Source organism: Meleagris gallopavo, chromosome 22, assembly GCF_905368555.1.
Source record: "Meleagris gallopavo chromosome 22, MGAL_WU_HG_1.1, whole genome shotgun sequence".
Classification (NCBI taxonomy): Eukaryota; Metazoa; Chordata; class Aves; order Galliformes; family Phasianidae; genus Meleagris; species Meleagris gallopavo.
In genome coordinates, this window is record NC_139425.1 from 10,726,997 (window position 1) to 10,754,792 (window position 27,796).

Below are 27,796 nucleotides of genomic sequence, written 5' to 3' on the forward strand. Positions count from 1 at the left end.
GCCCTGGGCCTCGCCGCACTTCAAAGCCGCTCCGCCGGCGGCCTCGCCCCGCCTGACGGGAACCGCCCGCGGCGGGCGGACGTGGCCACGAAGCCGGGCCCGGCCCTGCCCTGCCCATAGAGGGGCGGTGCCGGCGCGCCACACTTAAGATGGCGCCGGGGCAGACGGCGCTGTCGCGGGGAGCGCACGCGCCGCTCCGTCTACAAAAGCGCGGGCCGCGCTCCGCGCAAGCGCACCGCCCACACGCCCGGGCACAGAGGACAACGCGCGTGCGCGAGCGGGCGTCCTGGCGGCGGCGCCTGCGCAGTACCTAGGGCGGGGCGGCCCGCGCCTGCGCGCTGCCGGCCCGCGGTCCCGGCGCAAGATGGCGGCGGCGGGGCGGGCGAGGCGGAGGTGGGGCGGCGGCGGGAAGCGCGACGGTGCGCGGTGCCCACAGCCCCCGGCCTCACGCCCAGGTAAGCGGCGCTCCCCCGCGGCCGGGGGTCTCCGCGCCGGAGAGGGAGGCCGGCGGGCGGGCGGTGCGGCGGCAGGTCGGGGTGAGGCGGCGTAGGCCCGCGGCCGCCATCTTAGAACGCGCCGGCCGCCGCACCCGGCCCGCTCCGTGGCGCTCGTGCCGCCGCCGATCCCCGCGGCCCTCCCCGGTAACGGCTCCTGTCTCCGCAGCGGCCCCCGCGGGCCCGGCGCGGGACGCCCCGCTATGAGGATGCGGCCACGGCGCGCCAGCGGCGAGCACCGAGCGACGGCCCCGCGTCCCGCCCGGCAGCAGCGCGGCCCCGTAAGTACCGCCCGGCGCCGCCCCCAGCGGCCGCGCCCCGCACCGCTCCCGGCCGCCCGCGGAGCCGCCGCCGCTCCTCTCCGCGCTCGCTCGGTCCCGGCCCTCCGCGCCGGGAGCTCCGCCCGCGGCATCGCACGCCGTCCGGCCGCGCTCCCCGCGCCGCGGGCCGCCCCGGGAGCTCCGTGCGCTGCTCGGCCCCGACACCAGAGCGCATCACGGGGAAAGGCGGTGCCCTCCGCTCCGCCGCGGTTCGGGGCCGAGGGAAAACCCCGCCGTGTCCCCGGGGCCGTCGCTGCGCCCTTTTGTCCGCGTTTGCCGTCGTCCCGTGCGAAATCCCGCCTTGACAGACGCTGGCTGTTCTGCGCTCCGTGTCCGTTGCCGCCTGGCTGCGCTCTCTGTTCGTGCTGCTGCTCCTATAGGCTGTAAGCTCTCTGGGCAGGGACGGCGTTCTGTATCTGTGAAGCACTGTATGCGTCGTGTGGTGTATAAAGCAGTACTGTAATCGCTGTAAAACCATTGCTCTGGGTCCCTTTCACTGTCTGAGTCACAACACTAGGCACATAAAGATGGAGTTCCTTCTGTCAGGATTCCTGCTAGTTTGTTTCTTTTCTTTTGGCGGAGTTGAAGGTTGCTGGGATTTGATACTCACCCAAACTGATAAAGTGATAGAACTGCTTATGTACTTCCCCCGTCCTAGTTTACCCATGAACTGGAGAGAGAAAAAACAAGAAGCCCCATCTGATCACTGGTTAGAGCTGCCAGTGGTAAGAGGTGCTGGGAGCTGCTGCCCATCTGACACCTGGTGTAAGCTGTAATTATTAAAATCCATGTGTGGCTCTCCCCGAGAGGTCTGCTCCCATCCTTGTGTAACAGTTACAATGTCGTCTATGTAACCTGCGTGACACACCAGCAAATGCACGTAAACTTTCCCTTTTTAAGAAGAGGAGGCTGAACATTTTTAGAAAGTTCCTGCCAGATGAAATATTGATGAGGTTCCTGATGTGCAGCCCATGGCCTCAGCTCAGCTTTCTGGCAGAGAATGCCCGTACTGAGGTGCTGCTCAGGTAGCAGCTGCCTGGAGTGTGACTGCAGAGGTCACAGCAGGGCTGGAGTTCAGGAGGAAGTGTCAGTAAACAAATATTACACAACACTCAATGCTGGAGTGATTAAATGTACAGATTGCATTGGTGCAGTCTTTGTAGCAGGTGCTTTTGCCTGTGGGTGCAGATGTTATCTCCGTAGCTGTGAGCAGAGGCCATTACTCCAGGTTTCTGCAGTACCCTGCACCTTTCCATGCTTACCCCAAGGGAAGGATGGAAACATCTTCCCAGGAGTTGGCAGGAGCAGGTGTTCCTCAGTCCTGCCCTGCATCACACCGATTCACTGTCAGTGCTGCAGACAGCCTGGCAAGAACCTACCTGCTCATTCTTGAACTGAGCTCTCACCGTTCTCTTCCTTTGAAAAGCCTGGTGATGTTTCTATGGACAGGACGGGGAGTTCAGATCAGTTAGAAACACTTAATACAGGATTATGTGTACGCAACAGCATTGTGTGCATGCAGCTCTGACATTGCATAGGGCATCTCCAAAGGCCTGAATAGAGTTAAATAACGGAGGTAGACAGTAATTATTTAAAACGCCTCGTTTCTCCCAGTTTGGTTGCAGCAATCTGTAGTAATTGGCTCAACAGTGCTATTTCAGAAACTTCCCTGGGGGAAGAAGAGTGAATGAGAGGAAAAACCTGGCTGTTCTTCTGCAGCTGATAATATTAAATGATGATTAAGAGGAGCGTTACATTTTGAACAGACTTTCTTTTGCATAACTGTTGTTATGTAAATGCAAAAATACCAGAGGCTTAAACAGCCTGAAGGTCCTGACAGTTAGTCCATGTCTGGAACATAATCAGGAAAATAATTCCATAGTTGCTCATTCCTAGCCTGTGGTCCTGTGAGCCACCAAAGCTGTTATTAGTGGAGCAGCAGGGCTATTTTGTATAGCAGAAGTTTTTTAATAACTGCTTTTTGTTTAAATTGCATATGGTTATATGTGTGTAAATACTAATTTAAACTGACACCAGGGATAACAGACCAGATATGGCTCATAATGCTAGTATGGTAGGGGATGGTAAATGTTCACAGTGAAGCATGTTTTATTTTCTGTGCTCTCAGCACTGCTGTGTGGGATGAGACACTGCAGTCCTAGGAGAGAGATGTAGCTGAAAAGTGAGTATTTTGAGTGCTGGCCATAAGAACTCCCTGATGTACTGTTCTAGGTGCATCTGGGATAACTGGTGTTTTTCAGGACTTAGGTCTTATTTTGTATGTACTGGTTCAAGCCCATTTTATTGGCAGTTAACTTGTACTTTGAATAGGCCAAGTGGGTCTGGGATCTTTCCTGCCGTGACATGGATTTTTTGTCTGATTTTTCTAGTGTGGTTGCTGAGAAATGGCCAATGAGAATCACGGAAGCCCTGCGGAGGAGGCATCTCTAATGAGTCACTCACCTGGCACCTCCAACCAGAACCAGCCCAGCTCCCCCAAACCTATGCGACTGGTACAGGACCTCCCAGGTACTGATTCTGCTTCTGACAAAGCCCAGCACAGGGTTCTGATGGGCCCCAGTAGCCAGGAAGGGAAGGTGGAATGGGGCTACTGAGAAAGTTGAGGAACGATGCTTGTTGAAGTGTGCACTGATGGTAATGGGGACCTGAATGGTAGAGCTTTCCAGTACTGATCTTATCCTGACTCTCTGACTGTGTGCTCAGATGAGCTGGTGCAGGCTGGCTGGGAGAAGTGCTGGAGCAAGAGGGAGAATCGTCCGTATTACTTCAATCGCTTCACCAACCAGTCCCTGTGGGAAATGCCTGTTCTGGGACAGCATGATGTCATTGTAAGTAAGCACGTATCTCAAGGGGCTGTGCTAACACTGGGATATTCTTATGGGACATGACATTGCCTGTGTGGGAGGGTCTTCTGTATCTGCAGAACTCCTCTTCCCATCCAGTGTGTGGCTGGGATCTGGTGAAACACAATGAAGTTCCTCATTCAGGTGCACTGCTTAAACAAACTTGCCATGGGGGAGCTGTGTTGCATTTTTCTCATCTAAGTCTCAAACTAACAGGCCAAATAAATGGTTCAGATACAAGTCTAGAAGATAAGTTTAGCTTTCTGCAGGTGTGTTAGTGTCATTACTTTTGTCCACTTGGGAGCTGGGGGTGGTGCAAAGGAAAATTAAAAGGACTTACTGCCTTTGGTACTCTGCAGTAGCAGCTGATGAACTAATGAGTACTGTTGTTTGGATGCTCTTAGTCAGACCCTCTGGGATTGAATGCAGCTCCTATGCCACTGGAAGGTGGAATGGTAGAGACCTCAGTGGAGAGCAAGCAAAGGAAGAGGAGATTCTCTGAGGAGGTTCCCTCAAGTGGCAACAGTGTGAAAAAGCCCAAGGTGAGTTGAGTGTTAAAATAGTCTTAAAGATGTCGTCAGAATTCAAACCTAGAGGGTCCAGAGCTTGGACCTATTTTTTTTTTTTTAAACTGTGCAAGATCAGTTCAAACAGCTCAAGTTCTAACGGCTCACACCAAAAATACAAAGGTGGAAGCATGCTCACATCCTGCCGATTTGCCATTTCTCTTACAGCCTTAGGTGGATCATGAGAGCTGAGAGAGAACAAATTATGACAGAAACGTGGTAGCTCACGTGTCCACATTAACTTAAGTGCAAACAAAACATGCTGTAGCGATTCAGTGGTTATCCTAAGTGAAGCTCTGGCACAGGGCTGTTAGCTATACTGTGATTCCTCCGTTCTGCCTTTCTCTGTGAGGGCAGTAATTCATCTTTTACTCTCTCAGTCGGATGTTCCGGGGACCCCAGCCACTCAACCAGTCCCCAGCTCTCCCAGTATTCCAGGATCCTCTGTTTTGAAGGCGTGGTGTGTTTCACCTGAAGATAAGCAGCAGGCAGCTCTTCTACGACCAACTGAGTGAGTTGTATCCACTTATTTCTGTTCTGGGGGGGATAGGGTAGATACAGCTGGTTTTCCAAGTGTCTTTGAAGAATAACCTGGGGGACATAGCAGGCTTGTCTGTCTTTGCAAGCAGTCTTTGATAGTTCAATTTTTTGGCTGGTAAAACAGCCCCAGGAGACATCTTTAAAAATGATATCCGCTAATTAGCTAATGATCCGATCGTCCTGATGACATTTCTTTCTGTCATAGAGTATACTGGGACCTGGATATTCAAACAAATGCAGTGATTAAGCAGAGGGCACCATCTGAAGTGCTTTCTCCACACCCTGAAGTAGAGCTGCTTCGATCCCAGCTCATTCTCAAGTTGCGGCAACATTATCGTGAGCTCTGCCAGCAGCGAGAAGGTAAGCTGCTCTTGTGCTCCCCTTTTTGTGTTCTCAATCCTGCAGTACTGCACTGTTCTTCCTTCTGGTTCTTGTCTCTCCTCCCTGTGGTTTCTTTACTTGATAATTATATTCTCATTAAGCTGACCTCCAATGTAATGATTCTTGTCCGAGCTTCTGGACGTCTCTTTGTCATGCAATTTCACCCTTTTTTTGTGCTTCTCCAGGGATTGATCCCCCAAGGGAGTCTTTTAACCGCTGGATGTTGGAGAGGAAGGTGGTGGATAAAGGGACAGATCCTCTTTTACCGAGTGACTGCGAGCCAGTAGTGTCTCCTTCCATGTTCAGAGAAATCATGAATGACATTCCCATCAGGTACTGTTGAAAAACAGGACAAATTTTGGACTTGTTTATGTCTTGGGCTAGTCCAGTGATTTACCTGCTTTAGTTTTCTGCTTTTGTGTTTTACTTTTGCTGATAAAGTGGTGAGGTGCTGGTGGTGTACAATTTTGGGAACTGGACCTGGCCTTCGTGGCAGCTGTGAAACTGATGCGTGTGAATTTATACTTACCTCAGGCTATCCAGAATTAAGTTCCGTGAAGAAGCCAAGAGACTGCTCTTCAAGTATGCTGAGGCTGCAAAACGGCTCATTGAATCCAGGTAGGAGTTCCTCTTGCAGTGCTGCCAGTTTCAGAAATGAGAAGGAGTTCATGGCAACTTTTAAGAGGAGCTATCATATCACTCTTTATTCAGTATTGGTCATCTTACTGAGGAGAAGCAAAGTTAGGAACACATGAGGGAAAAACAGTAGTTCTGGAGCTGTCTTTTAATGGTAATGTTATAGTGAAATCAAACACTGGGAAGCTGAATGCACGCGGAGACAAGCAAGAATCTGAAATTCTGAATATGGAATGCCTTTGTCATTTATCCCTCAGATAGTAGAAGAGTGCTTGGACACTCACTGATATTAAAGAAGAACAAACTTAAAATGGTATTTTATTTAGCCACGTGTATTTTTTCTGAAGAGCTCTGCCACAGGACAGAATTTAAACTGACACTTGTTAACAGGGCAGTTTTCTCAGAGTTGCAAGTTCCTGGCAATGGCTGCATTTGATAATGGGAGGCAAGATCAAAATGAGCCGTTCTCCTAATAGATAAACCCTTCATCTGCTTTTCCTGTCACAGGAGAGGACAGCAGACAGTTACACTGTGTTTTGGCGAGAGCATGGCAGTCTCATGTCATTAAAATGTCTGGAAGCACTTTGCACAGGATGCCTGGAGGGGAGTGACAGCTAGGGCCTTGAGGGGTCAGCACTGCTCCCCCGCTAACAAAAGACTGTTGTGGTGGTATGGAATATACTGCCCTGCAGCTGTGGGTTTAATCCCACTTGCCTGTTTTATGCAGGAGTGCATCACCAGACAGCAGGAAGGTGGTGAAATGGAATGTGGAGGACACCTTCAGCTGGCTGCGACGGGACCATTCTGCTTCTAAGGAGGACTACATGGTCAGTTGTGCAGCTGAGTGCAGTGGGGCTGTGAAAGGATGGGGTGTTCAGGGCCAGATAAAGATCCTTCCTCAAAAGGCTGTGATTGCATTTCCTCCGCTTTGTGAAATGGAAGCAACAAAGGTTCAGAGACTCTGCACACCTCTGGGGGTCAGGTGGTGGGCTGTGTGAGGGACTCTGGTTCTCTGATTCTGCAGGACCGCCTGGAGCACCTACGCAAGCAGTGTGGGCCCCACGTGTCTGCTGCAGCAAAGGACTCTGTTGAAGGCATCTGCAGTAAGATTTACTACATATCCCTTGAATATGTCAAGCGGATCCGGGAGAAGCATCTTGCCATCCTCAAAGAAAACAATATATCTGGTACAGTTAACCTTTTCCTTCTTCCTTGGTCTCTGCTTCTTTCATCGCTACCATTCTTTAGCCTTTTGGGTCCTAGCCCTCCTCAGACATTCTCCCTCCAGATTCCAGTGTCTGCCTTTTGCTGCTTGTTTTTGCTGCCTGTGTTTACACCCAGTGATGTGTTCATGATTCCTTCTGGCTGATCTTTAATTTTAGCTCTCTTTTTTTTTCTGCCTAAGCTGAGGGTAAGGTTCTGTCCAAGATAGGTGACCACAAAGTGGCAGAAAGGTTCCTTTGCCTCCTGCATTTAACAGCCTGGGAGTATTAGCTGGCTTTTGAATAACTTTGGAGCAAACTGAAATAACAGTGACAACAAGGAAATTGTTTTACTCACCCAGAGCATGCCTTATGGTGTTGGAATGGTTGCATGAAGTCTACAGGTTGACTGTGTTACAGTTGGAGAAGTACTGTGCTATGGTTCCTCTCCGTGCTCTGTCTGCGGGTGATGGAATTTTGGGAATCAGTTCTGAACTTAGATAGCTGCCTACATGATCTGTGAAGGACCACCCCTGTGGTTTGGAGAGATTACTTTGCTCTTCAGCCGTATTCCTGTCCGTGCACGTTCCGAGGTGGAAGGAAGATCTATCCCAGATGTCCCTGGATTCTAATGGGCTGCCTTGCTCTTTATTCTCCATAGCTGAGGTAGAAGCTCCTGAAGTCCAGGACAGGCTCGTGTACTGTTACCCAGTGAGACTGGCCATCCCCTCCCCACCACTCCCCAGTGTGGAAATGCACATGGAAAACAATGTGGCATGTGTGCGGTACAAGGGGGAGATGGTGAAAGTGAGCCGCAACTACTTCAGCAAGCTGGTAAGAGCTGACTGCCATGCCTGCATGACTGCTGTTGCAAATTGCTCTTTCACGAGAGCTTTCGTTTCTCCTTTTCCTCCAAGAAGGGGCCGTGCAGTGGGACAGAGCACTGACCTGGTGGAGGCTGTCTGGTGTTGCCCTAATAGTAGCACAAATCAGGACAGCTTCATTTTCCTTAGTCAGGGTCAGCCTTCTGCTGGGAGTTCTTAGGAGGTGTTGTGTGTATGCTTTGGTACGTGCTGTGCTGCAAGAATGGTTGTACTCACAAGAAGGCAGCCCTTGCTGAGAGAGACTTGCTGATCTGTTACACTCATTCATGCTAATGAATAACTTGCAGTTCATTCCCACAGTAAGAGCAGATGAGCTAAAAGGCCTTCATGCAGAACCCTGCCTGCTCCTTTTGTTCATCGGTGTTTCTTCTCATGTCACGATATGTTTGAGTTCTGGCTGCTTTGCCTTTGTTGATACTGTTTGTTTTTAATGGCTGGGCCTTCTCTTCCAGTGGCTTCTCTATCGGTACAGTTGCATTGATGACTCTGGCTTTGAAAAGTTCCTACCCAGGGTTTGGTGCCTTCTCCGTCGATACCAGGTACTTCTTGTTGCTGTTGTGCATCAAAAAACCTGGGGAACTGAACTTACTGTCATTGCTCTGGGAGGTCCACAGCTCTCGGAGCCTGGTGCAAAATAGGGGCTTTAAGTGAGTCAGTGGTGGGGATAAATTGTGATGAAGAGCTTTCAGTAGTTATTGACATTTTTGTGAAGCCTAACTGAAGGTTCCTGGGGAATATATGTAAAAATTGACAGTTTGACAGGACCTGAGCTGGAGAAAGTATCTAAAGAGTGTTCCTAGGTACATTCAGGGGACCTACATGAATTTGAGAGATTTGAGAGAGGACGAGGGGGCCCTGCATACCTAGACGAGCGAGTGTGTGGACATGTAGGCCTTGGTCCATATTCTGTGAAGGGAGCAGCAGGAAGAGCAAGTGCAGGCACCACTCACCGGGGTTTGCTCTCCTCAGATGATGTTCGGTGTGGGTCTGTATGAAGGAACTGGCCTGCAGGGGGCACTTCCCGTGCACGTCTTTGAAGCCCTCCACAAGCTCTTTGGAGTGAGTTTTGAATGCTTTGCCTCGCCACTGAATTGCTATTTTAAACAGTACTGTTCGGCCTTCTTGGATACAGACGGGTATTTTGGATCCAGGGGGTGAGTCTTCTGTTCTGGTGCCCTTTGCCATGTGTCTGTGTGGGTGCGTGCACGTGTGCAGAGCAGTGATTCAGGACAGGCTGACGTGTTGGCAGCTCATGGCAGTAGCTGAGCAGAAGGATGTGTGCTTCAGGCCCACTGAAAGCAATGAGTGGACACAGATTGGCCGTGAAGCATCCAGCAGTGTGCCATTAGTCCAGCCAGAGCTGTCTGATGCGGTTTATAGGTCTGTCAGTGTTTGCCCTTGTTCTGAGGAAAGGAGGAACGAGGCCCTCAAGCAGTCAGCTTGCATCAGCAGTCAGCCTTCAGTGACCACAGATGGAGTGTGTCCCAGTGATCGTTTCTGCTATGGAGAAGTGGCAGGCCCTGTACTGCTGAGAATTCAGTCCTTCTGAGCATGAGTGTCTTCTGTGAGGAAATGAATGTTTTTTAAGGTCCAGCAGTCAGATGTCTAGCCTCCCTGATAGTGATCTTTTTTCCTCTAGCCCGTGCCTGGATTTTTTCCCTATAAGTGGGTCTTTTGAGGCAAATCCTCCGTTCTGTGAGGAGCTGATGGATGCCATGGTCTCTCACTTTGAGGTATGTTCACTCCTGTGTTGTTCTGAATGGAGCAGTGTGGTCGTCTGCTCCCCACTGCTCTTATATGCTCATAACAAGGCTGTCATTCAAAAAGTAGAGGGTAATCACTGCTGCTGTACTGCTCTGGAAGCAGAACTGTTTCCTTTTCATAGAAGGCAGTAAGTGTGTCATTGCTCAGCCAAGATTAAGATTGTTTTCTTTTTGGACTAGAAACTGCTGGAGAGCTCCAGTGAGCCCCTGTCCTTTATTGTCTTCATCCCTGAGTGGAGGGACCCTCCCACACCCGCCCTGACCCGCATGGAGCAGAGCAAGTTCAAGAGGCACCAGCTCATCCTGTCAGCCTTCGATCACGAATACCGCAGCGGGTCTCAGCATGTCTGCAAAAAGTAGGCGTTCCCTGTGGGTCCTTCCAGGGTGCCTTTCTGATGAGCTGCCTCTTAGGGAAGCTGTGTGACTGAGATATCTTATCCCGAGTGGAAATCGATGGAAGGAAGGGAAAAGGAAAGATTGTGCAGCGTGAAATCGTCCTGGGTTTTTAAGAAGTGTTGTAGAATCCACAGTGTTGTGGATTTTCACATTCATTTAATGACTGCTGAGGTATTTCACTAATTAAAAGATTTGAGTGACATATTTCTTGGGTACAAGTCCAGTATGAACTGTTTATCTCATGTAGTGCTGTGGTGATGCTCTGTGTCCCTCTGCCAGCTCTATCATTTGGCAAGCCACAGCTGAGCAGCGTTTCCTGGGCTGCCAAATGCCAGAGTGGCTCAGCAATTTCGTATTGTTCAGAAGGAAGGCACTCTCCTTCCTCTTTTCCACATAATAATGAGTGAAAAGGGCAGAGAGGAATACTTGTCCTAAAACCTACATGCGGGAAGAGGAAGAGCAGGTGGCAGGGAAGGAATTTGCCTGTAGTAGTGTGACTTACTGGCAGGCGGGCTGCCGGGAGATGCTGAGTGCCTGCTGTCTTTCCTTGCAGGGAGGAGATGTACTACAAGGCTGTGCACAACACCGCCGTCCTCTTCCTGCAGAACAGCGCAGGCTTTGCCAAGTGGGAGCCCACGCCAGAGCGGCTGCAGGAACTCGTTGCGGCCTACAAGCATTCAGGCCGGACCCTCAGCTCCTCGTCGTCCTCCTCCTCCTCGTCCACCTCCTCCACAGACAAGGAGCGAGAGCTGGGCCGCGAGCAAAGCAGCAGCCGGGAGCCCAATGCTAACTGAGGCGCAGAGGTGAGAGGCAGCAGGGGAGGTGCCGGCGGCCCCGAGGAGGCTCGCCGGGCGGGCGGAGAGACTGCTGGCTGTGCAGCACCGGCCCGGGGAACTCTTGCCCAGCAGCTCACGGCACCAGCCTTCCCCTGCGAACCGCACGCCGCCCGCGCCCAGCAGCGCCAGGAGCGCCCGGCTGCCGGCAGGGAGAGGAGCTGGGCCACGGCCCGGCTGGAGGGCCAGGGACCCACGTGTGGGCGGCAGGAGGAGCGGGCGGCCCCGCGGGTGCCCATACGTGGATGGAAGGGGCGGCCGGAGCCGGGACGCGCTCTAAGGGTGGAAGGACGGCGAGAGGGACGGCCGGCACGAGGCTCAGTGCGCAGCGCTGTGGCTGGAAGGGCCCCAGCGGCGGCCGCGGCCCGGCACGTGCAGAAGAAGCGCGGGCAGAGCCCGGGGTCCTGCGGCCGGACTGGCACCAGCACCGCCGTGTCCACAGTGTAAATAGTTCTGTCTGTGTTCCTGAGCTCCCGGCAGGGCTGTGCCCGTCGCACCGCGCTCCCTTCCCACGTGTGTGAGTCCCGTGTTGGCCGACGCTGTGTACCGTACCGCAGAGGAGCGGAGGAGAGAAATTCCTTTGGTGTGTAAAGACGTCTTTGCAGCTGTTTTGTAGTCATTGTGGTTTTTATGCAGAGCCTCTGGGTTGTATTTAACCTCCGTGGGTTTTGTTTTTTAAGGATTAATTTAACACCGCTAATCATTTTATTACTTTTATCAAGAAGAGCAAAGTCTATTTTTGATTTCTGTTTCCTAGTTCTTAGGAACATTAAAAACCAGCATTCAGCTCTGCCCCGTGTCAGTGCCTTTCCTCATCTGTTGGCCAGGGGCCTGCAGTCATCCCATGCCCTCACCTCTGTCTTCCTCTGAATAGAAGAAAAATGGTTTTGGTTCTTAGTTTGGCATAACCGACACTTTGAATCTCCATGGCACAACACTGGGAAGTTATTGAGGAAGTTCTCTGCCAACTGTAGTATTTTACCCAGAGTGTGGAGTGATATTTTACCTGAAATGTGGAGTGATAGAAGGTACACAACATCAAGAAAAGATGTTGGCCATGGAAGCATGGGTGGCTTTGCTGGAACGTTGCTGAGATGCCTCATGTCTTTGTATGCCTACAAAAAGGGCGGTGGGCTTTGTACAGTGTATAAAAAGCTTCGGTCCTGGGGAAGGGGACTAATGCTACAGAAGAGAGGAGAGGCTGAAAGACCTGACTAAGGACAGCATAAGGAATTCCATGGTGACCTGAGGCAGGGAAGCAATTGGAGGCAGCAGAATCAGGTAACAGCTGCAGGGGTATGTATGGTCTGTTAGTTAAAAAAGAGGAGGAGGTTCTCCAGGGATGCTTCCCACTACGGTGAGGTAGTTGACCTCCTTCAGTGACATTCGAGGGAGACCGGAGAACTCCAGCAGCGAAGGGAGCAGCTTACAAAGCACTTTTCCCCTTCTCATTATACCGAAGCAGGGCAAGCTGTTCCTGAAATGCAGCTGACCGCCGGCACACGCTGATGCTTGGAAGTGTCATTACTGAAGGAAGAGGAGGGGGAGTCCTTTGTCTTTCTCCCTCAGGTGATGGCCAATTACCTCATTAAGTATTTAATTGCCGTGTCACGATGGTCAAACGAGGGAGCTGCCCGTCGGTGCTGCAGCAGCCCGCGAGCTGCGGTGCTGTGCTCAGCCAAGAAGCCGAGCATCCGTCCACTCCCCCTCCCCCCCGCTCCGCGTTGCCACGCCAACGGCGCGGCGGATGCCGGCGGTCCCTGCGGCTGTGCCGGCCCCGCAGCGCTTCCCTCGCCTCCCTATGGGACGGCCCACCCCCCGCCGCGTGTCCCCCAGGAGCCCCCGCAGGTACGGGAGGGAGCGGGAGCCGGGGGGGCCGTAGGAGTGCGGCGCCGCGCCATGGGAACGCGGGGAGCCGGGTGCGATGGGGGTGAGTCGCACCGAGGAGCCCGGGCTCCACGCCGTGCGGTGCGGAGCAGCTCCCCGCCTTCGGGAAATCCCCCGCCCCCTGCCCAGGCGCGGGGGCCGCAGAGCGGCCGAGCGGTGCCGGCGGCGGTGGGAACCGGGCCGAGCCGCGGCCGGGGAGGGGGCCGCCACGGTGCGGGGGCTCCGCGGCGCTGAGCCGGGCGCTGCCCGCGGGCCGCAGCGCTGTGATCGGGGGCTTCCCGTCCCCAGGTCCCGTCCCCATGGCCCGCGAGGACGAGGCGCGGGGCGGCTGTCAGCTCGCCGCCCAGGAGCCGGAGTGCCAGATCTGCTACAGCCGCTACGACGCCCGCGCCCGCCGACCCACGGTGCTCCTCTGCGGCCACCGCCTCTGCGCCCGATGCCTGCGCCGGATGGTGGCCCTGGGGGACGCGTCGCCCCGACGGCTCCGCTGCCCCTTCTGCCGCCGGCAGAGCCCGGTGCCCGGCGGGGACGCGCGACGGCCGCGGGACGACGGCGAGGGGCCGGCGCCGCCGACGAGCCGTGAGGGGGACCCCCCGTCGCCCCCCGAGGTCCTGCTGTCCCCCGGCGTGCTGCAGCCCTCGCCCGGCCCGGACTGCCTGGTGCTCACCATCCTGGAGGTGCCCGCGGGCGCGGTGCCCACGGAGGCGCTGGGCGCGCTGGAGGTGGTCCGGCTGCAGGGCCGGCGGAAGAGCCGCGCCCGGAGGTGCCGAGCCGCCCCGCGCTGCCTGCTGGGCGCGCTGTGCCTGCTGTGCTGCAGCTCGCTGCCCCTCGGCATCTACCTGCTGCTCAGCCGGCACCACGGTCTGGGCATCGCGCTCGTCAGCCTCCTGCCCGCCGCCCTCCTGCTCTGCGTCTCCTGCAGCCTCTGCCAGTGCCTGTGCCGGGAGCTCTGCGCCTTCCCCTCACCCTGACCCGCGCGGCCGAGCCCTGCGCCCGTGCTGGGGACACGTCGGAGCGCGTTGTCCTGGTGCTGAGCGCCAGCCGAGCGCGGCGCTGCCGTCCTCGACTCCTTGCAGCCTGCAAGCATTCAGCCGGGTCTCAGCTCCTCCTGCTCTGCAGATGAGGGCGGCGCGATGCTCGGTGCTCACCTGGAAGGGCCCCAGCGGCGGCCGCGGCCCGGCACGTGCAGGAGAAGCGCGGGCAGAGCCCGGGGTCCTGCGGCCGGACTGGCACCAGCACCGCCGTGTCCGCAGTGTAAATAGTTCTGTCTGTGTTCCTGAGCTCCCGGCAGGGCTGTGCCCGTCGCACCGCGCTCCCTTCCCACGTGTGTGAGTCCCGTGTTGGCCGACGCTGTGTACCGTACCGCAGAGGAGCGGAGGAGAGAAATTCCTTTGGTGTGTAAAGACGTCTTTGCAGCTGTTTTGTAGTCATTGTGGTTTTTATGCAGAGCCTCTGGGTTGTATTTAACCTCCGTGGGTTTTGTTTTTTAAGGATTAATTTAACACCGCTAATCACTTTATTACTTTTATCAGGAAGAGCAAAGTCTATTTTTGATTTCTGTTTCCTAGTTCTTAGGAACATTAAAAACCAGCATTCAGCTCTGCCCCGTACCCTTCACCTTCCACATCCTGCGCTCCCTTCTCCCTCCCCTTGCCACGACCTCCTGATGCCCTTTGTCACCCTCTCCCTCCCATGTCCCTTCTGTACACATTCCCCTTCCCCCCCGTCCCCATCCCTCTGTGTCCCTGTCCCCCTGTTTGTCCCCATCACACAGTGCTGTGTGCTCTCTGCACCACCTCAGCCCTGAGTGGTGGTGGACTTGGGATGGGGCGGATGATGGGTGGGCACCAAAGCAGTTATTTCTGGTGAGGCTCTGGGGGCTTCATGGGAGCGGTGGGGGGTTGGTCGGGTTCTGGGCCCTACTTCTGCTCCAGTGTTCCCTCTATCCCCCCACTCTCTTCAGGGCCAGGTGCCACCATTGCTGCCACGCTCCAGATCTTGGGTTTGTGCAGCTGCTCATCCTTCCCAGGACCTGTTACCCCTATGAGGCTGCTCCCATTCTGCTGGGGGCTGGGGCTGGGGGGGGGCTGTGACAAGGTCCCCTCGCTGTCCTCCATGCCACGTGTCGCCCAGCCTGCTCGGTTCTCCTTCTTGAGGCGCCGGCGCGCGTTGGCAAACCAAGTGGAGACCTGCGTCAGGCTCATGTGGCTGAGCACGGCCAGCATCACTTTCTCACCCTTGCTGGGGTAAGGATTGCGGGGGTGCCGGGCCAGCCAGGCCTTCAGTGCTGCACTGCTCTCCCGTGCTGCTCCTGCCTTCACCCGCCCTGGCTCAGCGGGCAAGGGCTGTTGGCAGCAGGGCGGGCACAGCCCCGTGGGCACTGCGCAGGGTGGAGGGACCTGTGGGCACAGAGGGGTTGGGGGTGGTGGGGGCTGCAGCTCCCCAGGCTTGGAGGGGTTCGCAGGCCCCCGAGAGCTGTTGGGCATCACTTACCATGGGCGTCAAGAGGCGGAGGGGTGGTGGCAGCAGGTGGTACCCGGGCAGCACGGGGCAGGCCAACAGGGTGGGCGAGGAGCCCTGTAGTGCTCCCCATGGTCCCCCGCAGCTCCTCAGCTCCTGGCTGGGGCTCCCCTTACTCTGAGGCGTTGCCATGCTGCTGGAGTGCAGCTGGGAGATGCTCCGGGGCTTTATATCGGGGTGGGGTCCATGGTGGCGGGCGGCTGATTGGCGTATTAGTGCCCTGGCAGTGTCCCTTAAAGCCACAGTGCTGATCTGGGACAGTGGTGCCCCTCTGATGGGCACTGCCAGAGGGGGAGTAGCCCTGCTGGGATGGGAGCAGAACCACTGGGATGGGAGCAGCGGTGTGCCAGGACCCGCACTCCTCACCTGCGCATGGAGTGGGGGCACTGGGGGGCTGAGTGCCCCCCCGTGAGTGGTGATGGGATGTGACACACACAGGAACACTGCGCACAGGGATGTAGCACGCAGAACTCTATGGGCCCTGTCAGACCCATTCTCAGCCCTGGAGTCCCCCGCACAGTGTGGGGCAGTTCTCAGCCACCTGTGCTATCCCAGCCACCCGTGTTAGGAAGCAGCTGAAGCCACCCTGTCCTGGCCATGTCCAGGAGGCCACAGCTGGATCCTCGTCTGCAGAGGCCACGGGGGAGGAGGGGCCCCGGGACCCTTTGTGCGGTGTAGACCTGAGGCCCAGAGGTGGGGGCCAGGCAGTAATGTGGTCCCTGTGCCCCCCATCCATCTCCTGCCTGCACACCACCCGCCCAGAGCAGGATTATCCCCCAGGTTGTATCTGTCGTTAAATACCGACTAATAACGCTCTCAGGATATTAAATATGTAACAAACCCGCTTAGTGCTGGCCAGGGACGGGAAGGGGAAGGTCACCGGAGCTAATGAGCCCTGCAGCATCCCTGGGCTCACCCACGGCATCCCTGGGCTCCCTGCAGGCAGTGGCAGCCTCCAGCTGAGACGCCCACCTGAGCCCTGTGGCTCCACAGCCCCCATGAGCAGCAGCCCAACGTCCCGCTGCCACCCACCCCATCCCATCCCCACCTCCATCTGCCCCATACACCAGAAATCACGAGGCTGCCAGGACTTCTGCATGCCAGGAGGGGATAGTGGGGCAGCACAGCTGGGGAGGACAGGGCTGGATGGGAGTAGACAGCTGGGGCAGACAGGACCGACTTGCAGCCCCATAACCTTGTCCCCGCAGGACTCTGCCAGCCCCAATCAGTGCAGCGGCTGTGGAGCAGATCTGCTTTATTAGATAATGGGGCCGTAATCTAGGAAAGCGCCTGTTAACCCGGTGTGGCACAGCTGGACAGGGAGGGACACAGCTGGAGCAGGAGCCTGGTACAGCCAGACGGGTACAGAGCAGTGCAGAACAGCCAGCAGATGCTGAGGCTGGTGGCCACCAATGGCCCTCATCCCGGCTGGGCAGGGGGCACGTGCATGCAGACGGGCTGCCCAGGGATAATGGAGCAGCAACAGACCTTGAGCACTGCCCAGAGCCCTTGCCAAGGTTCAAGCCCATGTGTTGTTCTCATTCCTCCAGAGCTGTGCATAGAGGCCAGCAGCACAGCCATCCCAGCCCTGGGATGCTCTCGGTGCTTGGGTGGTTCCAGGCCTTCTTCCCCTCTAATCAGTTTAATGCAAAAGCACAGAACTAAAACTCCGAGATTAGCTGTTATAATCACATGTAAATACTTCCAGACAATCCGCTCAGGGAGGGGCAGTGTGTGTAGTTTGGGACAGAGTTACATGGGATTTAGGCTGTTTACCACTTGATTAATTTCATGCCTCCAGCCCACCCTGCTTCCAGCTGCACAGAAGTCAAGGTGACCGCAATGGAAGGAAGCCATAGCACAGAGCCCAGGTGCTGTGCAGCACCAGGCAGGCGGATCCCGGCCTCCAGGCAGCACACACCCACTTTTCAATCTTTTTTTATTCGTAAGCATATTCAAAGCTTGAGAACATCAGAATCGAACCCCTCCCATAACAACTTACAAACCAACTTTGCCACAGCGTCCATCCCTCTTCCAAAGAAAAAATAGAACTCCTTCCACCACCTGCATGGCCTCATCCTCTGTCAGGTTCCTCCAGTCCAAAGCCCTACTGCCGCCCGCCCGCAGGCCGGAGGAGCCAAGGGAGGGAGGCTGCCCTCAGCCCGGCCCCACGGGAGCGAGGAGTGGGGGCTGAGGCTGAACGACCTCAGCATCTCACGCTGTACCACGTGGCTGTGCTTGGCCCTACAGCTCCCCCGGGATCCCTGCACCCAAGCAGATGCTGAGTTTGGCCTGCACAGACATGATTCAGGGAAAAGGGATTTCAGACCATCATCAAGTGCAACAGGCAGAGATGGGCCACGTGAGTGCTGCCACTGCTCAGTGTCCCGGCCCTTGGGCTGTGGTGCAGTCTCTGCTCAAGACAGCCTCCTGTGCCAGGCAGGATTTGAAGGACCCTTGCTGTGCACAGCAGAGTGGCAGCACACCCTTGCTGGCATGCACTCAGGCACGTCCCTCTTAGCCCCAAAGCAATAAGGCAACTGCTGGCTGTAGAGGCTCCTGCTGGCTGCCGCTGTCCTGCTCAGCACGGATGTCCCTGAGCATCAGCCAGGCCTGTCACCAGTGCTAATCTGCCAGCGTGATGACATTGTAGTGGATTCCCTGCTGCAACTGCTGGATCTGCTCAGCCGTTGCCTCCGTGGTGAACACGCTCTGTGCCTGAGCCATGGCAGCATCAGCCACTGCTGCAGAGAAGAGGCATCAGTGACGATGTGGGGCTCAGCGAAGATCTCCTCCCACAGACCGTCAGCTGCTTCCCAGAATTACAGGGACATGGGCTGTCAGGTGGGCAGCCAGCCCAGCCCTTCTGCTGAGGACTGCAGCAGGGCAGCCCTACCAGCTGCAGTGAGCGAGCAGCCTCTGCAGGCAGAGCTGGACTGAGGCACCATAGCAGCAGCTGCTAATGGGTATCAGCAACTCTCACCCAAGACTGGCATCCTGCAAGCAGCAGGAAGATAGAATGCCAGAGTGTGGCCCTGACATACCTGAGACTGCTGAGTGTGCAGCTGCTTCCAGCTGAGCCTGGGTGACAAGCTGCTGCTCAGGTGAGACAGGCATGTACTGGATCTACAGGGAGGAGAGAATAAGGAGAATCCAAGACTGCACAGGGTTCCTCCTGGTTGCTGCAGTAAGTCCCTGCCTCCTTACCTGTGGCTCCTGGAGAAACTGGCTACCTTGTTCATACTGAATGTGAGTGATCTGACCATCCTGAACCTGAAGACAAGAGCTGCAGTAAGGCTGTGTTAGGGCCAGTAAGCTTCCCTGCCTCCCAAAGTTGTGACTCAAACAGAGCAAGCCACAGGGATGAGGAGGTGACCCCAACACACAGCACCCACACTGACCTCACCCACTGGAAGAGCCAGCCTGAAGCTTACCTGGATGTGATGTCCTTCTGGGACAACAACGTACTCGTGGGGAAGCAAGTGCTGTACGCCATCCTGGGCAATGATGTATTGAACCTGCAAACACAGGGATTCAGATCCAAAAAACTGTTCACCACCACCCGCTCCCTGCACTGCAAGAGGGCAGCTCCTTGTCTGGCTTCGGGGCGCTTTTCCACCCCACTTCTCCCCAGGTCTCCCTGCTGTCCCTGCTTCAATCTTTCAGTTCCTCGCATTCCTGGGACGCGTGCAATGCGCCCTCACCTGGTTGTCGGATGTCACTAAGTGCTGTACTGTCTGTCCATCGGCAGTCGTGATCTCCTGGATGTACGCTGCCTCCTCCTGCAAGCCAGCGAGAGCCGGGTGCTGTTTTAGAGTGGGCAGATCTGACCGCGAGCCCTCCGGCAGGACAGAGCCAGCACAGAGCACGGGGAGCAGCCACACGGGGCAGCACGATGAGGCCAACCAGCGTGACTCACCTGGCTCGTGATGCTCTGTTCCTGAGCAACAATGATGTGCTCCTGTCCCAGTGCCTGCTGCAGCCGCTCAGGGGCCAGCACTGCCTGCCCGGACTGCAGAGCCGCTGGAAGGGGGAGAAAGCTGGTGGGGCACTGCAGGCCTGGACAGGCCCTCAGCTCTGCTCACCAAAGGTCAGAAGTTAAACCTAGCTCTCTCTCAACTCGAAGGAACCTAGAGATCACCATGGGTAAAACCCAGAGCTCTACATCAGAAGGTGAACTCCACTTCCCATCCCAGCCACAAGTCGTTTACAGCACAGCTGCTGTCTGAACGCACCCCATCTATTAGGGTCCCCTGTCTGACACAGAACCACTGCAACCAGTGCCTGTGCAGGACTGCTCCCAGCACCGAGCCCCTGCAGCCGCCAATGGCACACGGACACCGCCGTGGTTTCTGCACCCACCGGGTCCTGCTTCACTGGCAACCCTAACCTCCAGCAGGAAGTTCCCAGCCCAGACCATTTCCAGCCCTTGGAAAAGTGCAGGGGAACTTTATCAGAGCAGGGAGAAACCTTACTCTGCAGGGTGGCCAGTGTGTCCTCATCACTGTTCAGTATGATGGTCTGCTGGGCAGCAGCTGCAGGTGCCTCTGGCTTCTTCCCCTTTGAGCTGTGCAAACGCTGCATGTGGAACTTGAGGTGTCCATTGCGGTTGAACCTTCAGGAGGAACAAGAGTGAGGTGGAGCTGCACATGACCTTCATGTATTTGCAGAGCTTACCCGCAGGTATCACAAACACATCACTCTAGGATATGGTCTGCCCCAGCTCCTAAGCTTTCCCATTGGCTCACAAATACCAACTCCCCCCACCCATACAACTTCTTTGAAGACTAAGCTGGGTCTACCAGCAGCAGGAACTGTTCTCAGAAGAGCACAGTCTCTCTAACAGACTGCTCTTGGAGTCAGGGCAGCCAGCTCTTTGCTAATATCCCACATCCTCTCAAACCTGGAGCTGCAATGGATCTCTAGAAGCAGCAACGGCCCATCAGAACTCACCTTTGCCCACAAATCTGGCAGGCAAAGGGCTTCTCATTGGTGTGTGTTAGCATGTGTCTGCGCAGGTCCTTCTTGTTCTTGGAGGCAAAGCTGCAGTGGGTGCACTTGTGTGGCCGAAGGCTGGCATGCTGGACCATGTGGCTCTGGGAGCAGAAGGACAAGGACAGGGTCAGGAAGCCCCGTTTCTACAAATCATTTACTTCCAGGGCTGTTCCAGGGCACCTACCCGAACCTCCGGCCAGAGGGCTGCAGTGAATGGACAGTCAGGACACTTGAAGGTGCTGGGCCCAATGTGGGCTCTCTTGTGACTCTCCATTTCTGCTCTCCCTGTAAACATGGCTGTGCAAATCTTGCAGGAAAATTTTTTGGCTGTGGAAATCTTGCATGAGAGCTTCTTGGCTGCAGAAACCTTGCACGAGAGCTTCTTGGCTATGCCTTGGAGTGCAGGCCATTTGACCTTGGGGGATGTGACTTCTTGCCCTTCAGAGGTGGGGGACAAATTTGAGTCCTTCTGGAGCTGCTGGGTAACACACTGCACCAGAGGCCACTTGACACCAGTTGGCTGTGCCTCCTGGCCCTCTGTCGGCAAAGGGAAGGCAGCATCTCCATTGAGGGGCTAAGAGAGAAACATCGGTCACACCTGCTCACCCTGCTGCCTGGAAAAGAGAGAAAGCCCAGCCTCCTCACCTCCATGTGTTGGAACTGATTCGCTGGGACGCTGGATGACATGATGTAGTGATTGTTATGGTCCTTCAGAACCTCTGTCATCACAGCTTCGCTCACCACGACTGCATGTGAAGTCTCTGCAGAGCCCTCCTCCTCACTGCCGGCAGAAGACACGGTCAGAGCGGAACTATCGCATCCCCCTCCCCACTCAAGGTCTCCTCTTTGAGGGCAGAGGTGCCTCTGACTCCCGTTACTCCCACAAAGCTGACCTGTAAAGCGTGCCCGGAGCCTGAATCTCCTCGCTGATGGGTGTAATGATGCTGTACTCCGTTGTCCCACCAAAGGGAATAGTGATCTGCTGCAGCTCTGAGCCACCCAGCGCTGCCTCCTCGTAAGCCTCCCGCACCAACGTCTCCCCACGGTCTGCCATGTGCAGCGTTACCAACTTCTGCTGCTGCTCAGAGGAATCCAACTCCGCCCCTTCCTCCTGTGCCTGTGGTTCACAAGAGGCCGGCACCTCTCCTGAATCATCTGGTTTCACTACTGCCACCTGGAGTGGAGGGCAAGAGGTCAGCGGGAGGAAGGCTCTGCAGATGCTCCCTCCAAAGGGAACAGGGCCAGGCACTTCTCCAGAGGCCCTGGAAGTCTCTCCTTGCAGCAGGCACAGCCACCTCCTGCTCACCTGTAGGGAGCCTGCAGCAAGCTCTCGCTGAGTACTCATGTTCAGCAAAAGATCCAGGGCGGTCTGCGTGGCCAGTTCTGCCGATCCATCCACACCTGGCAGGTCAGAAAAAGAGTTAAGCACAGAAAAGGGTTAAGCACAGCACTCAACCACCTCCTCATCTCCTCCCCTTCTCCGGGAGCTCACCTTGTTCATAGATAATTGTGGCCCCCTCCAGAGAATCCTGCGAAAGGATGGGAGGCTCCGACCCGGGCACTGCCTGCACCGCCTGGTAGGTGACAGGGCCGAGAGGGGCCTGTAAGACAGAGAGCTGCAGGGAGCCAGGGGTGAGGAGCAGGGAGGAGCCGGGGCGCTGGTGGTGGCACTCACTGGCGGGTTGGCCTCCGGCTCAGCCGATGCCTGCACTTGGCGGTGCTGCTGCTTCAGCTCCTCGATCTGCTGCAGGGTGAAGAAGGGGCGGCGGCGGCAGGGCGGCTCCTCGGGGTGCCTCTGTGCCCACTCCTCAAAGGAGTCGGCATGGCGGCAGTGCACGTGGAGGCGCAGGTTCTTCTTGTGCTTGGTGGTGAAGTGACAGAACTCACAGGCAAAGGGCTTCCCTCCTGTGGGACGTGGGAGGCAGAAGTCAAGAAGGGATGCCCAGAGGACGGCTGGGAGGCAAAGCGGTGTCGAAGGGCAGCGGCAGCTTCTCTCACCCGTGTGCTTGACGGCCATGTGTGAGACCAGGAAGTCCTCCCGGAAGGTGGAATACTTGCAGAAGCTGCACTTGTAGGGCTTGTCGCTCATATGTGACAGCTGGTGGTTCAGCAGGACCTTTTTGTCCTCGCAGACGTAGTCACAGAACTCACATTTGAACCTGCCAGGACAATGCCATCTGTCACACAGACAGCAGGGACCTTCTGCCCTCCCTTTGAATGGCAGCCCGGACACTGGTTCTCCCAGCAGGCTGCGGCCGGGTTCCTACCTGCGGTTAGCAATGGCCTGGATATGTGTCAGCAGGTGCATCTTGAATGTGTAACGCTTCTTAAAGGACTTCCCACACTGCAGCAGAAGAAAGCAAAGCGGCGTTTGTCTCCTGCACAGCCCTGCTGCTGCCAGCTCTCCCCCAGGCCCCAGCCTCTCACCTTGTCACACATGTGCGGCTTCTCTGTGCTGTGTGTCTTCATGTGCTGAGTAAGCCTCTTCTGCATGGGGTAGATACGATTGCACACGGGGCATGGGAAGGAGTTCAGCTTTGGGGGCTGAAGGAAGAGCAGAAAGATGAGCTCAAAGGCCAAGGAGAGGTCACCAGTTTCCTTGCCTCTCTCCCCACACAGGACCTGGGCTGCCTTTCCTCAGCTGATCCAGAAACACTGACTTCAATTAGGCACAAGGAATTTGTGGAAAACACAGACATGCCTCTTCCCATATAACAGTGCTGAGAGACAAGCCAACAGGGAACTCGAACTCACCGGATCAGCCCTTTTTTTCCTGAAAAAGAGACAAAAAAATCCCTTGTCAGCCAAATCCCAAGTTTGAACCCCCCTGTACATCACAACTATCCATTTTGGAAAGCACAAGAGTTCAGGTGAAGTAGCAGCCACGGCTGCACTTCCAGGTCAGGAGAAGTGATATTAATGACGTTCAGCCAGGCTGCAGGACAGGCTTCAGTAACTCACCCCACTTACCTGTCCCGACTGTGCACTGTGGAGTGTCGGATGACGTCCTTCTTGTACACACTGGTGTAATTGCACTCCTCGCACTTGTAGGGCTTGCTGCCTACGTGGTTGAACATGTGTTCCTGCAAGGAGAGGGAATGGGTGCCATGAGGCTGGGGCTATCAGCCACCCTCCGTGGGGATGGGAACAGGACAGACAGTGCTCACCTTGAGGGAGGACCAGCGTCGGGAGCGGTAGCTGCACTGGAGACACTTGAAGAGCTGTGGGTCATTGGCCTCGTGTGAGTTGACGTGGAAACGCAGATCTTCATGCGTGAGGAAACGCGAGCCGCAGATCCGACACAGGTACGGCCTCATCAAGGGCTTGGGTGACTTGTAGTAATACCTACACACACAGAGCCAGGACTCAGAGATGTGGTGACGAACAGAGGCTGGACCGGCCCTGGGCACAGGCCAGAGGGCCCAGCACTGGCTCGGCACACACCCCTCACCTGCGCCCCATGTACTTGCGGTATTTTTTGCCCAGGAAGCGGCGGGAGGGCCGGCCTCGCCTCCTGGGGACGACATCTGCTTCCTCAGGGCCAGTGTTGGAGGAAGGGTCCTTATTCTCAGAGTCAGACTGGCTGATGCTGGGCTCTGCCAAGCTCTCGCCGGTCCCGTTCTCCAGGCCAGAGGAACTGGCTGCTTCCGAATTCTGCAGCTCACAGCTGGGTGTGCTCTGGGACGTCACCAGGGGCTCCACCTCCTCTCCTACTTGATAGGACGCAGCACATCATCACACACGCTCCCCGTGAGCTCCCAGGAGCTTGCATACCACGCTGTGCTGACCCACCTTCAGGCACGTCCAGGGGCGCGTCCCCCAGGCGAGGAAACTTGCGGGGCCTCCCTGGGCGTCTCCGTGGCCTCTCCTCGCTGGATGTGGGGACTGTGCGGTTGTTCTTGGGCTGTCGTCCACGGGGCTCATCCTCAGCTGGATTATAGTCACTGTCCTCTGCAGGCAAGCGGCCCAAAACATCAGACAGAGATGAGGGGAAAGACTAAGCTATGTATGATGCCGTGAGAATGAAGCTTACCTTCAGGGTCATCGATAGCACCAGCATCCATAATATCATCATCTTCTTCTTCCTCTGCAACCTCTTCTTCTGCAGACTTTGGAGCAGAACCCCCCTTTCGTGGACGTCCTTTCTTAAAAGTCAAAGCTGAACCCGCTAACACAAAACACAGAAGAACATCTCTTTACTTACCTGTACAAAGCACAGGTATTCACACTCAAATTCCTCGTAACTTCCCAGAGACGACAACGACCCCATCTGCAGTAAGATGTATTTTTCTCAGTGCTCAGCAGTGGCAGCACCACACACACCTGGCTGGAAATGTCGCTCTTTCATGTGGTTGATCAATGTTTTCTTGGAGACGCTCTTGTACTGACACATCTTGCACTTGAACTGCTGCACCACCACCACTTCCATCATCTCCTCCAGGGTCTCCAAGTCCGGCTGGTCCATCTCCTCCCCACCGTCTGCCTCCCGAACCTGGTCTGGCTGTGCAGGCAGTTCCAGCACTTCTGACTGCTCCGAAGGGCCTGGCTGGTCAAGGCACGTGGAGGTCGGCCCATCAGCAATAGCTTCTATTGCCAAGCTATTGGCCAGAGCAGAAGTGGACATCTGGGACACAATGGGGGCACCTGAAACAACAATACTGGATTAGCAGAGGGGCAAATCTTCACCTGCACCCAGGCTGCATGTAAACCTTGAGCACAGAGCTGAACTTGGCATCCGCTGCTGCCCCGTGTCCTGGGAGTTTTCTCCCTGCAGCTCATGCTTACACACAAACCATCCCCTACAGGTTTTATTTTTCACTACCAGAATGGGAACAGGCTCAAAGATGGAGAAAGCCACCACTGAAATGCCCCGAGTGCACCCTTACCATCATCGGGCCCTTGTAGAATGAGGTACTGAGTAGTCTCTGCTCCCCCATCTTCAGCACTGGTCACAGCTATGCAGCCTGGGGAGGGAAAGGAGAGGAAATCAGGTTACCCAGCAGGGGCAGGGGCTGAAGTGGTGCTCCCAAGTTCCCACAGGAGTAGGAAAGGGTGCAGGAGCTCTGGCTCAGCTTAGAGTCTGCACAGAGTTGCTGTGACCCTGTGAGGCTGAGCTACTACCCAGCAAGCAGCTCAGAAAACCACCAGCTGCTAAGGCAAAGTGAGATGAGAAACCTTGCCAAACAAGGACGAGGTGTAAGCATACGCAGACGCATATCTCCCCTTACCTCCCAAGTCTTTAGCAGCTCCCTTCCCCCACCACTCAACCCACCCCACGCAGGCACAGATCCACCGCCAGCAGCAGCAGCACAGCACGCACTCACTCTGGATAATGTCCGGCCCAATGGTGGACTCAATGATTTTGTCTATGGCAGAACCCAGGTCCGAGGAGGTGGATGCGGTGGAGTCTGACACAACCGTGGCTCCGTCGCTGATGACACTGGAGTGGACCAGGACCTGCGGGGACTCCGACACCATGATGGATTGGCTCACGGTGGAGACGCTGGAGACCAAAGTGGACTGCGCGATGGAGGATGAATCGGGCAGGTAAATCCGGGGAACCACATCTGTGCTGGAGCTGCTCTCAGACACCTCTTCCTAAGCAAAACCAGCAGAGGCAGAAGAGCTCAGCTCAGAGATGCCTTCCGGGCCGGGCTCTCGGGGAACCGCCACGCACCAACGCCACCGGCACGGCGCTTCGTTCCGCTACAGGGATGGGGTCGGGTCGGCTTCTTCGGCCGTCACTGACACCCCGACCCGCGGGGCCGCTCCCACCCCCCCCGAACGGCGGCACCGGAGCGCCCGTACGGCCGCGGGCAGAGCCGGCCCCGCCGCCCGTTTCCGTACCAGACACACGGCGCTGCGGTCGGAGCTCTGCCCCACTCCGGAGTCGTCCGCCCGGGACGGGAGCGCGGCGCCCGCGGCAGCGTCGCTGCTGTCGGCGGATACGGACACGGCCTCGGAGGTGCCCACGCCGCTCTCGGACGGTTCCTCCCGCGCCGCCTGCGGGGCCGCGTCGCTGCTGCTCGGCACCTCGCTCTCCTCCATGCCCGCCCCGCCTATGCCCGGCCTGCACGAGGATCGCGCCGTCAGTCCCGCGCCCGCGGAACGCCGCGCCCCGCGCGCCCCCCGCCCCGCCGCGCCCCGGTCCCGCCGCCGCCGCCGCCATCTTTGCCGCGGGGTCCCCCCTCCCCGCGCCGCCTCCGCGCGCGCGCACAGCGCGGGGCGGCCGCGGGGCGCCGGGAGCGCGGCGGGGCCGGGACGCGGCGTGGGCCGGGCCGTACCCGCACCGCCCCTCGCGGCGGCGCCCGCGATCTCTCACCCGTCTCGCCGCGCCGCCGCCGCGCCGCCCCCGAGCCCGGCACCGCGGCGGCCGCCATCCCCCCGCCCCGCGCCGCGACGCGGGGCGTTCCGCCCGCGGTCCCGCGCCGGAACTACTTCCGCCGCCCGACCCCGCCCCGCCGCCCGCTCACCGCCGAGGAGCCTCGCCCTTCGCTCCCGCCGCCGCCGCGCCGCCCCTCGGCGCCTCGCGGCGCCGCTCGCGGCCCCCGGGCGGGGGGGTCCGGCGCCCCGGAGGGACTACTTTCTCCGCGGAGGGATCTGGGCGGCGCGATGCGTGACGCGCGTGACGTCACGAAGCGGCGCCCGGGCCCTGAGCGTCGGCGTCGCGCCGGGTGGTGCCCGTCACGTGACGCGGGGCGGAAGTGGCAGCGCCGGGTCTCGGCCCCGCACCGCTCCCCGCCCTCCCGCCGTTCCCGGGCCGCGGCGCCGCCCCGCCGCTCCCGTGGCATTTCTGTGCTCGCACTGCCGCGGCTCTCCCTGACCCCTGGGCTTTGGGCTGCTTCTCCACGGGCGGCCCACGCCCGTTGTGTCCGAGCTCCGCTGGTCCCAGCCGTGCCCCGGGACTGGGGCTGCGCTGCCCGAAGGCTGCCCGCGCCGTGCCATCGCTCCGGCCCTGCCTGGTCTGGCCGGCCCCTGCTCCAGCTGACATGCCGGCAGCTCTGGCAGAGCCGTGCCGTGCAGCTCCTCGCCCACAGCTGCTCTTTCACGTTGCAGTACTGTGCTCTGAACGTCTATCTCCGGTGTTCTTTTCCGTGACCAAAGCGGCCTTCTGTTAGTTGCTCCTCCAGGCTCTGTCCCCACATCAGGGATGCAGTCGCTGAGCCATGGGAGCAAAGCTCAGCTCCCTGCCGAGCCCCCAAAGCTACAGCCAGTAGCACCGTGTCTCCCTGCACACAGCCCTGCCCAGCCCGGGTGTGAGCAGGGATCACATCCGCTCTTGGCCTTGGCAGTTGACAGGAGGTGATGCTGTCTGCCAGCTGCAGAAGGACAGACAGTGCAGTGCCTCATCTGGCACAGTACCTGCAAGGAGTCAGCCTGCCAGAATCCCAATGGCTGGGTTGGGTGCACGGCACGCACCAGCTCAGTGCTGTGCCATCTGCGATGTTCCCAGCCCCGGGTGATGGGCAGTAGGTTCTGTCCCATCCGGAGCTGTTACCTTCTGCGGGGCAGTGC

The 27,796-nt window shown here is 57.1% G+C and overlaps 3 protein-coding genes across 21 annotated transcripts; 2 read left to right on the top strand and 1 right to left on the bottom strand.

Moving 5' to 3' along the window:
* The first annotated feature begins 426 nt into the window (after nt 1-426).
* Nucleotides 427-11,671, top strand: PCIF1 (phosphorylated CTD interacting factor 1). Of its 2 annotated transcripts, XM_085242023.1 has the most exons (17): nt 427-455; nt 664-775; nt 3,205-3,343; nt 3,539-3,663; nt 4,083-4,220; nt 4,625-4,755; nt 4,990-5,144; nt 5,351-5,498; nt 5,700-5,783; nt 6,529-6,628; nt 6,826-6,988; nt 7,665-7,837; nt 8,340-8,426; nt 8,857-9,041; nt 9,527-9,620; nt 9,831-10,006; nt 10,600-11,671. In XM_085242023.1, exons 3-17 carry the CDS (start codon nt 3,220-3,222, stop codon nt 10,838-10,840), a joined length of 2,124 nt encoding a protein of 707 aa, XP_085098149.1. In that variant the 5' UTR covers nt 427-455; nt 664-775; nt 3,205-3,219; the 3' UTR covers nt 10,841-11,671. The 2 variants fall into 2 exon arrangements, with proteins under 2 accessions (XP_085098149.1, XP_010720884.1); XM_010722582.2 differs by lacking the exons at nt 427-455; nt 664-775 and adding an exon at nt 1,067-1,197.
* Nucleotides 11,672-11,818: 147 nt separating this feature from the next.
* Nucleotides 11,819-14,185, top strand: LOC146542979 (E3 ubiquitin-protein ligase RNF182-like). Of its 2 annotated transcripts, XM_085242036.1 has the most exons (3): nt 11,819-12,160; nt 12,342-12,448; nt 13,055-14,185. In XM_085242036.1, exons 2-3 carry the CDS (start codon nt 12,388-12,390, stop codon nt 13,735-13,737), a joined length of 744 nt encoding a protein of 247 aa, XP_085098162.1. In that variant the 5' UTR covers nt 11,819-12,160; nt 12,342-12,387; the 3' UTR covers nt 13,738-14,185. The 2 variants fall into 2 exon arrangements, with proteins under 2 accessions (XP_085098162.1, XP_085098161.1); XM_085242035.1 differs by having other exon boundaries at nt 11,819-12,727.
* Nucleotides 14,186-17,208: 3,023 nt separating this feature from the next.
* ZNF335 (zinc finger protein 335) lies at nt 17,209-26,896 on the bottom strand. Of its 17 annotated transcripts, none has more exons than XM_085241655.1 (28): nt 26,755-26,896; nt 26,129-26,351; nt 25,606-25,879; nt 25,168-25,245; nt 24,605-24,925; nt 24,315-24,449; nt 24,074-24,232; nt 23,733-23,991; nt 23,449-23,626; nt 23,252-23,364; nt 23,036-23,054; nt 22,709-22,825; nt 22,549-22,625; nt 22,280-22,440; nt 21,957-22,186; nt 21,774-21,897; nt 21,588-21,682; nt 21,175-21,455; nt 20,927-21,062; nt 20,466-20,855; nt 20,240-20,382; nt 19,762-19,901; nt 19,206-19,309; nt 18,991-19,092; nt 18,721-18,804; nt 18,494-18,559; nt 18,331-18,412; nt 17,209-18,095 (listed from the first exon to the last, which is right to left on the bottom strand). In XM_085241655.1, exons 2-28 carry the CDS (start codon nt 26,327-26,329, stop codon nt 17,890-17,892), a joined length of 4,275 nt encoding a protein of 1,424 aa, XP_085097781.1. In that variant the 5' UTR covers nt 26,330-26,351; nt 26,755-26,896; the 3' UTR covers nt 17,209-17,889. The 17 variants fall into 17 exon arrangements, 14 of the variants coding, with proteins under 14 accessions (XP_085097781.1, XP_085097774.1, XP_085097772.1 ...); XM_085241648.1 differs by lacking the exon at nt 26,755-26,896 and adding an exon at nt 26,604-26,720 and having other exon boundaries at nt 21,774-21,882; nt 23,748-23,991; XM_085241646.1 differs by lacking the exon at nt 26,755-26,896 and adding an exon at nt 26,604-26,720 and having other exon boundaries at nt 23,748-23,991.
* Between the last annotated feature and the right edge of the window lie 900 nt (nt 26,897-27,796).

Excerpts from the sequence above, each read along its gene's own strand:
- ZNF335 (XM_085241655.1), bottom strand. The coding sequence starts at position 26,329 with ATGGAGGAGAGCGAGGTGCCGAGCAGCAGCGACGCGGCCCCGCAGGCG. Across the intron at positions 22,626-22,708 it reads AGCCGCACATGTGTGACAAG|TGTGGGAAGTCCTTTAAGAA; the intron begins GTGAGAGGCTGG and ends CTTCTGCTGCAG. Across the intron at positions 21,456-21,587 it reads TTGCTGCAGGCTCCCTACAG|GTGGCAGTAGTGAAACCAGA; the intron begins GTGAGCAGGAGG and ends CCTCCACTCCAG.
- LOC146542979 (XM_085242035.1), top strand. The coding sequence starts at position 12,493 with ATGGTCAAACGAGGGAGCTGCCCGTCGGTGCTGCAGCAGCCCGCGAGC. Across the intron at positions 12,728-13,054 it reads TCCCCCAGGAGCCCCCGCAG|GTCCCGTCCCCATGGCCCGC; the intron begins GTACGGGAGGGA and ends TCCCGTCCCCAG.
- PCIF1 (XM_085242023.1), top strand. The coding sequence starts at position 3,220 with ATGGCCAATGAGAATCACGGAAGCCCTGCGGAGGAGGCATCTCTAATG. Across the intron at positions 5,145-5,350 it reads GCTCTGCCAGCAGCGAGAAG|GGATTGATCCCCCAAGGGAG; the intron begins GTAAGCTGCTCT and ends GTGCTTCTCCAG. Across the intron at positions 8,427-8,856 it reads GCCTTCTCCGTCGATACCAG|ATGATGTTCGGTGTGGGTCT; the intron begins GTACTTCTTGTT and ends TGCTCTCCTCAG.